Raw genomic sequence first — 13,033 nt, forward strand, 5'->3', positions numbered from 1 at the left:
ATCAGAGAATCCCTTTATTACTGAACTGTCATGAACCTCAATAGAATCCACATTAAAACTAACTCATTAATAATAGTTAAGATATTATCTGGAATCTGAAAAATTCCATGAAATTTAGAGATTTTAGTGGAAGATATAAAAGAATTTGCTCAATTATGTGAGGTGCAACTACAATATGTGTAACAAAAAGATAATTGTTTCGTAGACTTATTTGCGTTTAAGCATGAAAACTTGTTCAGTATTAGATCTTCTCACACATGCTAAGAACTCTGGACAAACAAAAATTTGGTTCACTCGAAAGAATTAAAAACACAACAATCATTATTGATGTTGAAAGAACATATATAGCAGACAAGATTTTTTAAGTAGCAACACGAGATATAAAACAGATTACTTGATTGCTTATATATGGCAGTGTCAAAATGACATTCAATTTTTTGGATTTTGATTGGTCAATTTGGACCGCTCAAATTACTTTTGTTTATAGACTTTGCTGCTTAAATAAATAAAAAGGCCCATGTGGCCAAATCAATTTTAAAAGGAAATATTGTATAAACTAGCAAACTATTATTTCAAATTAAGTGTTATAGTCATAGTTTATTTTAATTGTAATTCGCAACAAACATCTCCTTTTTTTGTTATCTGATTCGATATACAATTAGCCATTTTCGGTATACAATTAGTCATTTTATACATTTCGGAATAAAATGTATAAAATGCGTTTGTGTTTGTATAAAGCGAGAGAAAAGTGTATATACAAATACATATATTTTCGTCCTATACACTTATAATTATACACATGCAGATCTTATTATACAAATTACAATGTATAAATGAATTTATACAAAACTGAATAATTTGTATAAAATTGGATGTTTGTAGCGAATTATGCAAATCAAAAGCTCCACAGCAAACATAAAATTTGTTATGGAGCGCAATTGTGCAAACTATAGCTATAACATACACATATGATTTTTATGTTTGCTATATGTAAAATTTGCTCATTTAAAAAAACAAAAATAGTGGTTGCTGAAGTTCCTGACTTATGTACATATTATGTATATCATCATATGAATATGCTAGCTCTTCAATATTTTCCTATAATTCGATTAATCTATCACTATCGTACATGTGAGCTTGCGATTTACGCAATAAATTCAATACAATATTTTAATATTTAGAAATTGTAGAGATATTTATTTTCTTTACAGAATAATCATCATGTACAGTAATATTTGCGTTAGATTTTCAGCTCGAAATAAAAAAAAGATCAATTCAATTCTTGATGAAAATGAAATATTGCGAATTCTCTCCCAAATGGAAGATCATTCACATGTTATACCTAAGTAAACTTATGCCCCAAATAGAGTTTCTTAAAAGATTTCTCTTTCAAATTAAATAGTATTGAACTTGTATCACATGACAAACATTCTCTAAAAATATTTGCTTAGCCAAATAATTCTGATCCACAATTTTTATTAAATAAGTAATAAAGAAAAGGAAAAACTACATAAATGGATCATAAAATTCAAGATAATTACATGTTTATACGCTCAATCAAAAGTAATTCAAGAAATATCCATTCTCTCAAAAAAAAAAAAATTACAGCCCATACCCCAGTTATTAAAACTGATAATTTTCGCTTAATTAATACTAATTCAGTATCATATACTGTATTGGTATCATTAAGGTTTCTTTTCAAAAATTACTCATTAGTCAATAATACTATAAGAATATATGTATATTGTTGTGGTATCATTTAAGTTTCTTGTTCAGAAATTACTCATTAGTCAATGATACTATAAGAGTATATGTATATTGTTGTGGTATCATTACGGTTTCTTATTTAGAAATTATTCATTAGTCAATATGATATATATATACTGATTTAGTATCAATTAAGCAAAATTATCAGCCTTAATGAATCTAATATAGTATATGATAATAATTTAGTATCACTTAAACAAAATTAGTTGGGGGTATATAATGTAATTATTTAGCAGGATATAAATATAATAGGCTATATACTTGTAAGGGAAAATTGTATGAAATAATAAACTATTAATTCAAATTAAATGTTATAGCCATAGTTTATTTTAATTGTAATTCGCAGCAAACATCCCTTTTTTTGTCATCCGATTCGGTATACAATTAGTCATTTTATACATTTTGGTATAAAATGTGTTTGTGTTTGTATAAAGCGAGAGAAAAGTGTATATACAAATACAAATACATATATTTTTGTCATATACACTTATAATTATACAAATACAAATCTTATTATACAAATTACAATATATAAATGAATTTATACAAAATTAAACAATTTGTATAAAATTAGATGTTTGTAGCAAATTATACAAATCAAAAGCTCCATAGCAAACATAAAATTTGTTATGGAGCACAATTATGCAAATTATAATTATAACATACAAATATGATTTTTATGTTTGTTATTTGTGAAAGTTACTCTATTTGTAATCATTTCACTTTTATGGGGGTATTTGCTTAGTTTTCCTGAAAACTATTACAGACCAAAGATTTGAGATTCAACAATTGGACCCAAAATAGAGAAAATCCATGAAAAAAAAAAAACTGGGCTTTATCACCTTTCACATACATAAACTTTGAAGAAGCCCAACAACAACAGCCTAGAATCAAGAACAGAACTAGCAGAGTGTCGTCCCTGTAAATCTGACACTTCCCGGCGGTCGAATGCTTCAAGCTCTCCTTGAATTCCGAAAACACAAATCTCACATCAAACAGGTTGGTTCACTTATCTTTCACCTTTCTTCTTTTCCCAGAAAACTTCAACTTCAACAGTTTCATCTACTACTTTCTTCATCTTCTGCAAAACCAACATATACTAGCCGATATTCATCTTCAGCTATATTCTCTGCTGTTGAAAAATTAGATGGTTTAAGCATTTCGGGTAATAGAGGTGAGATCTTGAACAACCCCATCATCAAAGATTGCCTTCTTAAGCTATCTGAGATTTCCCCTGCAACTGTTCGTAGATATTGGAGAGTTTCTGTGTTGAATCCTAATGATATTCTTGAAATTCTGTTGGGTTTTCAAAATGATAGTGGAGTTTTTGATGTTGAGGTTAAAAAGATTGAATCTTTATGGGGAATTTATATGTGGGCTAGTAAGCAGAGTAAGAGTTTTAGGCATCTTTCTAAGGCCTCTGAGATCATTGCCACAATGCTTGTCCATGCTGGGTTGTTCAAGGAAGTTGAATGCTTGGTTTCATTGTTGGATACCCAAGGAACTTTCTTGGATAATCATGAGATTTACAGTAATCTAATTGAAGTGTTTGTGGGTGATTATCGATTAGAGAATGCTATTGGATGTTATGATCGAATGAGGATGCGAGGTGTATCCCCATCGATTTCATGTTACAGGGTTATCCTTGAGTTTTTGATTCAAATATATGAAACACAGTTGGCAATTCAAATTTATGTTGATGCTATAGATATTGGCTTGGGAAGGAATGTATCTGAAAGGGGTATATATGAGGGTGTTATCAGACTGTTATGTGCTGATGCGAAAGTTCAGGATGCCAGGAATCTGGTTAAGAAGGTCCTGGCTTTTGGAATTGAACCTAATTATTTAATCCTCGATTCTATTGCTTCTGGTTATTGTAATAAACGAGATTATGATGATCTGCTGAGTTTCTTTGTCGAGATTAGTTGTATGCCTGATGTAACTATAGTCAATAAGCTCATCCAGTCTGTCTGTGGACAGTTTGGTGTTGCAAGTGGGAACTCATACGTGCTGAAGTTAGATCAACTTGGTTTCTGTATGAATGAAATAACATTTGGGATTTTGATTGGATGGGCTTGTCGTGAAGGAAAACTGAAGGATGCATTCTTTTATCTCTCAGAGATCCTGTCAAGAAATCTAAAGCCCCATATATATTCCTACGATGCTATTCTTAGTGGGCTTTTCAAGGAGGGTATGTGGAAACACTATCAAGACATTCTTCAAGAAATGGAGGATCAGGAAGTAGAGCCTCAAGTATCAACTTGCAGGGTTCTTTTAGCTGGATTTTGTAAAGCTAGGCAATTTGATGAAGTGAACACAATGGTATCTAAGATGGTAGGTCGTGGCTTGATCCAACTATCTCCTACTGAAGATCCACTTTCCGGAGCTTTTGGATTCTTAGGTCTCAATTCTTCTGCTGTGAAAATCAGAAGAGACAATGATATAAGATTTCAGAAAGCAGAATTTTTTGATAATCTTGGGAATGGGCTTTATCTGGATACAGATGTCGATGAGTATGAGAGAGTTATTCATAAAGTCCTTAATGATGCCATGCTTCCTGATTTTAACGCTGTTGTGGGGAAGGATTACATGAAAAAAGACATGAAAGATGTTGTGATGATGGTGGATCAAATGTTCTGTTGGGGACAAGAAATATCTCTGGGTGCTCTGGATGCCTTAGTGAAAGGGCTGTGTGCATCCGGCATTTGTATTAAGATCATTTCTGGTCTGTTGGAGAAAGTTCCAAATTTTAAACATCAGCTTGATCAAGAAACTCTAAATAAGCTTGTTCAGACATACAGCAAAAAGGGATCTGTGCACAGGGCAAGAGCAATCTTGCATGGCATGCTAAGTAGACAATTAAGACTTGATAGTGAAACTCATACTGCTCTGGTGATGGGCTTATGCAAGAAAGGGGATCTGAGAGGTCTAACTTCTTACTGGAAGTTTGCACGAACTAATAACTGGTTACCTAATTTGAAGGATGGAAAGACACTCTTCAGTCACCTATGCAGGCGAAGACGGCCTAATGAAGCACTGGAGCTTTTTAATGCCTTGCTGGTGCTCTACCCTGATGAAGTATGTGATGCTTTTCATGTGTTCCTTGAAGAGCTCAGTGCTAAAGGGTTCACAAGCTCTGCGAAGATTCTGGCAAAGGAAATCTTAAGCCAGGGGTGTATTTCTAGTCACTCAGCTCATAGCCATCTTATTCAGGAGTTTTGCAATTGGAGAAGTTTTCGAGAAGCTGCTGTTGTCTGTGATAACATGCTTGTTAAGGACTGGATCCCGCCCTTGGATGCATCTCTTCAATTAATTCCTCAGCTGTGTAGGTCCGGTAATTTTGACAAAGCTGTTGCGCTGAAAGATATTTGTTTAAGAGACGAGCCTCCAGCTGTGCTTCCTTTACACTGTGCTTTAATTCATGGGTATTTCACGTCAGGCAGGGTCAGAGAAGCAACCAGTCTCTTCCAAGAGACATTGGCAAAGGAGCTATTTCTGAGTGTCGAAATTTGTGATGTTCTGTTTCAAGGCTACTGTCAAGTTAACAAGAGGGAGAAAGTTGAGGAGCTGCTTGGTGTCGTGATACGTAAGAACTTAGGTATCAGCATCACAAGTTACCGCAATATAGTGCGGCTGATGTGTACTGGAGGCAAGGTATCTACAGCATTATGCCTGAAAGACCATGTGCTTAAACAAAGCAACCCTCCTACAGCTGTGATATATAACATTTTGATTTATTCCCTTTTCTCAACTAATAAAACCTCAGTTGTTAATACTCTTGTACATGAGATCCTAGGTAAAGGACTGCAGCTAGATGAGGTGACTTACAATTATCTCGTTCAGGGGTTCTGCCGGTGTAAAGATTTGTCATCTGCCACACGATATCTAAAGTATATGATGGAGAAAGATCTGAGACCAAGTAACCGTAGTTTGAGAGAGGTCATCAAATGCCTTTGTTGTTATGGGGAGCTTGAAGAAGCTTTAACCTTGAGCAAAGAAATGGAGTTCAGAGGTTGGAATCATGGTTCAGTCATTCAAAATAATATAGTGGAGACCCTTCTTTCTAATGGTAAGCTAGGTGAAGCCATAAACTTTTTGGACTGGATGGCAATAAAATGCCTCATTCCTGAAAATATTGATTACAATTATCTTATTAAGCAACTTTGTCAGCACGGAAGGGTAGATAAATCAGTAGATCTTATGGACATCATGTTGAGAAACGGGAACGTGCCAGAGTCCAGCAGTTTTGATTACGTTGTTCAAAGTTTCTGTACCTGGCGTAAACTGGATGTAGCCCTGACTTTCCATGCGGAGATGTTATGTAGAAATCAAAGGCCAAGCATAAATTCTTGGAGCATTCTGATCAAGTGCTTAAGTGAAGGAGGACAACTTGCAGAGGCAGAGAAACAACTCTGTTCAATGGTTCAGCTTGGAGAAATCCCGAGGAGGGAAACATATTCCTTGCTGATCAACATGTATCGCTCTCAGAACAATCTTAACAAGGCATCCGAGCTCCTACGTTCAATGCAACGTTGTGGTTATGAACCTGACTTTGAAACTCACTGGTCTCTGATAAGCAATTTGAGGGATTCAAGTGATAATGTAAATGATGGGAAGCAGAATGGGGGATTTTTGTCCAGATTTCTTTCTGAAATTGGATTTTCTAGAAAGAATTAAAGGGGGATGACATATGTTGTACCATATTTTGTGAATGAATAAGCTTTGTTGTTTGCTATTCTCGTTTTAGCTTACTAGTTCTGGACACGTGCTTTGCACGTGAATCCCACAAAAATATTATATATAGTATGAATTATATTAAAATCATAGTATTATTTTCCCCTAACATCACTATTCTGTATTCTTTGCCTTAATTCTTGTGTTTCCCTATAGTTTATGCTCCCTCTATTTTATTTTTATTGTTTTCTTTGTTATTAAAAAGTGAATTTACTTTTACTTTCGTTTGTAATTTATAAATATGTAAAATTTATTTAAAGAATTTAAAAATATTCTATTTGAACTCATGAAACGACATAAAATAATTAGATAATTTAACCTTCGTACGTATTCTGAATCATGATTCATAAGTAAACATGCATACACATTTCAAAATGGTGAATACATGTGAAAATGCTTTCTTTCAAAAAAAAATATATGAAAGGTTTATTTAAGGAAATAGAAGCAACATATTTTTTTTTATTAAACTTACTGATCAAAGAGAGCATGGAAAAATAATTTTTTAGTGGCTTGACTCCATCCTTGCATTCATTGTTTCACAAGCTATGCTTATCAAATAATCCATGAACATCTCCATATATATAATTGTTAGCAATTACATTGAAGTTGACAATAATAATGTGAAATAAGTGTCATCAAGATAACTCTTCTATAACATCTCGCAATTTAAAATAGCTAGGAAGAAACTAAGAACTGGAAATAATCAGTTTTGGAAATAATGAAAATCTGGAAATTTGTTTTAGTTAGGAAAAAGTTGAGCTTTGGTCAACTTCAAATGGCCATAACTCTTATCTCAGGGTGAATTAGGTGTACTTCCAGATATGGTTGGAAAGCTCTTGGAATGATCTTTCCAACACCTTCGAGTTTGCACGATTCTGAGTTCGTATGAGTGAGTTATGCCCTTTGAAAGTTGGGCGGTGTGATTAAGGAAAGTCTAATCCGAATTTTTTGAAGCGTAGATTAGTCTTTTCCTTACCCAATTAATTTAATTCATTTTAGTGAATTAATTAAGGGTCAAATCAGAATGAGATCAGTTTAGTCAATTGGAAATTCACGCTAGGGCTTGGAGAAAAGAGAAAAGAGGAGAAAGGAGAAGAAAAGCTTAGATTTCGCTAAGATCGTGCGATTTGGTGGTGGATTTCGCCAAGGAATTAATCTTACAAAGTATGTGAGTCTTTCATAGCGTTGAGTTCATTCACCCACGTGCCAAACATGTTTAGTTCAGCGAAATTTGTCCTAAAAGAGTTTGAAAGTTGATGTTCTTGACATGTATTCTTGAATTTGAATGTTGTTCTTGAATTGGGCTGAATTGAGGAGTTTATGAGATCTTTACGTTGAGTTTTAGAGTTGTTTTGAGTTAGGTTCTTGAGTACATATGCTGAGTATCGGAATCTAAAATGAATTTGAGAATAATAGTCGAGTTTAGGCGAATAGGGATTGTAAAACGGAGAAGGAAAAAGTCGAGCGTGATCTGGCGGCATTAGTTAGTTGTCATTAGATCTAATGTCGATATAAGCTTCAGGGATATTTACAAAGAATGTTAAATGTCTCTAAAAAAAACATTTAGCGATAACTAAGTTATTGTCATTAATTAATTACCGCTAAAATTATTTTTGGTGTAGTGTAGGCATTTGGACAATATTTGGTCGAAATTGAAAAACTGGTATTTGAAGAAAAAGAGACATCGAAAGTAAGTTGTGTTTAGATATGCACTTCAAGTTAAAAGATTTGTGAAGTAAAGTTATTTCTTCACTCGAAACATTTCTTAAATGTGTGTTTTTTTACCTTCCTCTAGTAATTGCAAATCCTTATAAATGATCTGATATTTACAAATACTTTGTGATTAATATAAAAAGGAATCTTGAGCGGTGAAAATAGTCTCTTACAATTTACTGCATATTGGAATCAATAATATTGACCCTGAGGTAACAAATATGATAAAAAATATGGAAACAACAAAGTTTATACAAAAAACCTATCTAATCGTTTAATATAAAATCATATCTTTTCTAGGAAATAATTAAAAATATTCGAATATAAGCTGGCACTAACTAATCAATGAAACGTACTAAATATATAGTCCAAAACCATGCCAGGATTCTCCTTAGATCTCGGAGATATTTTATATGTGGGAAGAAAATCGTTAAAAATACTCATTATTTATTAGTAATTTCTAAAAATACTCATTTCAAATTATTTTGTCGTTTTAGAAAATCAAAACATTTTATCATTAATAGTGATTGTTTTCAAAGACTATAAACAGTTAAATTATATGGTGATATTATGATTGTTTAAACACCAATAAAGAGTAAAATAGTTTATAATTCATCCTAATTTATACAACATTTTTAAGGAAGGTGTAAAAAAATTAATAACCACAGATAATTTGAGACGGAGAAAGTACAAACATATATAAAAATGAACAACATGAACGTACGTACTTGATATAAATCTGATAATGCAAACCAAAGATTACACACAAATAAGAAACTTGAAAAGAAAAAGAGAGAAACAAATTAAAGATCAGACGAAACAAATACTCTCAAATCTTGACAAACACAAAATTAATGATTCAATGATTGACGAGATAGGGCGATAGCGGAGAGGAAGATGAGGAGTATGATGAGTACAACTCCTGCAAATGAACCAACTAAAGATCCTGATGTTCTATGGCAAAACGAATCGTACTGTTGACAGATTGGGAACCAATTTGTCTTTGTATTTCCCTTATGTGCTAAGTACACTATTGCTGCTGATGCTGATGCTCCTGCTGTCAATAGCCCCAACATTGCCTTCATTCATTTCAACAACCTTAATTAATTAGTTCATACATGTTTCTCTTTTTCGATAGTGAACTTTGATTAACATTTTAAAATGATCCACATCTGAAAAAGTTACAACTTGTACTACTACTTCTTTTTTTAAAATAATTTTTGAATGTATAAAATAATTTTAATTATAATATATTGAGTTGAAGAACAGAAACATGACAACTAATTTGGGACTGAGGGAGTAATTTCCTTGGTAGAGAATGTAACTAACATTTGGTTTAACATATTGATAGTGCAAAAATGATGACTATATAAGTCGTTGTATACCAGTTAAATTCTAATCTAAATATTCCTTCACACTTAACGTATCAACAGTTTTTTTTCTTTTTTTAAAAAGAAAGTTTTTAAGTCCTATCCACTGATGCTGATGAGATATCGTCTACACAAATAGACCATTAATTTAACAAGTAATTTCTATAGTAATCTGATAGTGTAAAAAATATTTATACCGCGTCAAAGAATATTAAGGCAATTCTGGTTGCTTGTGCGCGGCTCCTCATGATGTGGTAGATAGACAGCCCCAAAGAAAGTACTAGATATGCACTTACTATGGCATTTGCCACTACAAAGAACCTGTAAAAATCAACATGTGAACTAGTTATTAGTTACTAAAAAAAAAAAGAAAAAGGGTCCATGCATCTAAATTGTTTATACACATACTAACATGTTGATTAAAAAGCACGTATAAGTTAGTTTAACCAGCTTATAAGCTTGATCAAACATGAAGTGCTTACGTGAATGTGGGAAGATCGTTATACTTGGCCTTGAAACGAACAAATTGAGTGAAAAAAGGAAGTGTTTCATTAGTAGTTCCCATGGCAATGGCACTTCCTAATGTTGCAATTATGGCAATTATCCTTATAAACAAGTCTAGTATAGACATTCCTCTATTCACCCCACTTTTTGTTGTCTTTGAAGCATGTCCAAGTTCAAGAGCACCTGCCTTCATTTTTTTCTTCTTGAAGAGTTGCTAAAAAATATTTTGAGAAATTAAAGGGTTTTTTACAAGAAAAGAAAGAAGAGGAAGATTTTGGTATTTTGGTGATTGGTATAGAGGGGCGACATGCTAATTTATATGCACATTATAGAGCATATACCTACTATGTGGTGCCTTAACTACAGGTTTTGGGTTCGAACTTTGGGTATGAAAAAAATCCTGATGGGAGTGCCAACCCCGAATGAGCTTTGTAATGCGTGATCTAAATTTAATCGGGGCTTCAATGTGAATTCCAAACACCACGCAGAAAACCAATAAATAAATAAATTATAGAGCATATACCTTTTTGAGTTTTTTCCCAAAATGAACCAGCTCACCAAACATGTTAAGCCAAGTGGCATCATTCATAAAGAGCTACATTCCTCTTTGGATTTCAATATTTTTATGTATCATTTTCTTGCCAATTTTATAATGTTTACTTGTACTTATCTCTAATTATTAACTCATTTTTCTATAATCTTTTGAACAAAAAAAAAAAAAAACATGTCGCAACTAATTACTCTACAACATTATCTGCGTTCATTTTCTATCTTAGTTTGATTTAAGATCAAATTTAAGAACATATAAAATATGTCATTTGAATCTTTTTATGTTAAATATGTCATGTCATTCTTATAAGGAAGTGTTATGTTAAGGATAAAACGTCGATGTTGAAAATGTATATTGAAATATAAGAAGGTGATATTATTTTTGAATTATTTTTTTTAGAAAAAAACTAAGAACACATAGATTGTTGAATTGTGTGATTTTATTTATTTGATTATAACTTTAATGTTTTCTTAAATATATATGTTCCTAACTAATTCTTTTTCATGAGTTAAACCTGTAAATAAAAAAATTATAACAGTTACAACGCAATTTAAATCCAGCACCTCCTTCTGTTATGATAAATTGTGTAACTACATCATTATTAAAGAAAAGGTACTAACTTTTATTTACTTAATTATAGTATTTTTAACACACATAGTCCCATTTTCAATTTAGATGTATGGTTTGTATTCTCAATTCAGAAACTCATCTGTCGCATTAACTTCAAATATACATTGGTTTTGTTTTAATTAAATCGAATTTAGAAGTGTTTGTTATTGCTGTTATATTGGAGCCACTCAACATTAATCATAATTTTAGCCTTTCAGTTTAAGTACAATATTCCAGTTAAAATATCAATAATATTTCTCAAGAAAATGGACTGTCTTTTCGTATATTGTCAAATCGTTTATCACTAAAAATTGTAATGTAGTGGTAAGTATTTACAAGTAGAATCCGTGAATTTGACTTTAGCATGAAATATTTACTTATAAATTCAAAATTTTTGAATACAAAATTTAAATTAATCGAGTCTCAAAATAAATATTTATACTGCATTATTTCAAAATAAAAAATTAGAGGCAAACTGTTTAACTGCCACAACCTACTCTTGTCACTTTTTAATAATTGTCCACCTACGTCAAGTAATATACCTTCATGATTCCAACTCCATTATTATTATTCTTTCCCTTAAATGGAATACTTTTATGTTCATAGCTTAAAAGGGAAAAAAATGTACTAGCTTGCATGTGTGTGATAAGATCCACTACTTCATATCCTTGTCCACATGGGGTACCTAGGATACACGTAAAATTTAGTGACAATAGATTTTTCTTTTAATTAATCGTAATATTTATTATCATAAAAATATTTAGCGATAATTAAAGTAATGTTATTGTACTTAAAATTTATAAATTTACTAGCAATATTTATATAGAGTATTAGTTATAAATACATGTATTTATTATTATCGCTAAATATATATCAATAATTATATTATGTCGCTAAATAATTATCACAAAATCTCTTTTATTTGTTGTAGTGATATCAGAAGGAATGGAAATTAATTTTTAATATATATATATATAATATGTAAATTACTTCCTTGACTTTTCTTATATTTAAATTAATTTTGAATTTCTCTTTTGATCGAAACTTTTTCTGTACCTAACGAAAGTTTTAATGCATCGATATAGTCCTTTGTTTTATGTTTTTCTTAAAGAAAATTCTGTTTGTCGCGGCTTGTGCGTATTAATAAAAATGAAAATACCCTCGCAAAGGTGTCTTCTTTTTTGGAGAAGATAAAATAAAATAAAGGTTGATTAGTTGGATAGTGGCCTAAGTGAATATTCTTTCTTGCTAACCAATCCAATTTGTTCGAGCTATAATTCCTTGGAATAACATATATTATCTTTTATATTATTACTAGTTACGAAGATTCCGTGTGCATGGGTTCAATATTTATTCATAAATTTATATTTAAATAATATTAATTTAATGATATTAAATTATTTCATTAAGTGTAAAATAAATATTTGATAAATATTATTAGTATTGATAAATATTTAGTGGTATTGATTAAATTATTTTAAGTTCTTACTCTAAAATAAATTATACTATGTTTGTGTGGCAGTAGATCGTCTCTTTTTTTTGTGCGTAAATTAAATTTAATGTGAAGAGATCTATTAAGATGTTCATAATTAAAGTATTTTTCGTTAGCGATCGTCGATTTTTTAGTCAAAGTAGTTACAAAATATACACAAATATTATTGACATTCAAAATAATAAAGCTATAACTAAAGAATATGAATTTAAAAATAAATGTCATAGCTAAAACGGTCCCATAATTTCAAAAAAATTACACACTAGTTAAATTAAATTAAAACAAAAGAATTTT

The 13,033-nt window shown here is 31.3% G+C and overlaps 2 protein-coding genes across 2 annotated transcripts; one reads left to right on the forward strand and one right to left on the reverse strand.

Moving 5' to 3' along the window:
- Window positions 1-2,659: 2,659 nt before the first annotated feature.
- On the forward strand, window positions 2,660-6,512 carry LOC125847057 (pentatricopeptide repeat-containing protein At5g15280, mitochondrial). The gene has a single exon (XM_049526759.1). It carries the CDS (start codon window positions 2,716-2,718, stop codon window positions 6,442-6,444), a length of 3,729 nt encoding a protein of 1,242 aa, XP_049382716.1. The 5' UTR covers window positions 2,660-2,715; the 3' UTR covers window positions 6,445-6,512.
- Window positions 6,513-8,964: 2,452 nt separating this feature from the next.
- Window positions 8,965-10,353, reverse strand: LOC125847076 (casparian strip membrane protein 1). Its single transcript, XM_049526785.1, has 3 exons — window positions 10,067-10,353; window positions 9,782-9,905; window positions 8,965-9,293 (listed from the first exon to the last, which is right to left on the reverse strand). The coding sequence occupies exons 1-3, from the start codon at window positions 10,279-10,281 to the stop codon at window positions 9,066-9,068; spliced, it is 567 nt and encodes a 188-aa protein (XP_049382742.1). The 5' UTR covers window positions 10,282-10,353; the 3' UTR covers window positions 8,965-9,065.
- Between the last annotated feature and the right edge of the window lie 2,680 nt (window positions 10,354-13,033).

The sequence above is a fragment of the Solanum stenotomum genome, chromosome 12 (assembly GCF_019186545.1).
Source record: "Solanum stenotomum isolate F172 chromosome 12, ASM1918654v1, whole genome shotgun sequence".
In the NCBI taxonomy this organism is placed as follows: domain Eukaryota; kingdom Viridiplantae; phylum Streptophyta; class Magnoliopsida; order Solanales; family Solanaceae; genus Solanum; species Solanum stenotomum.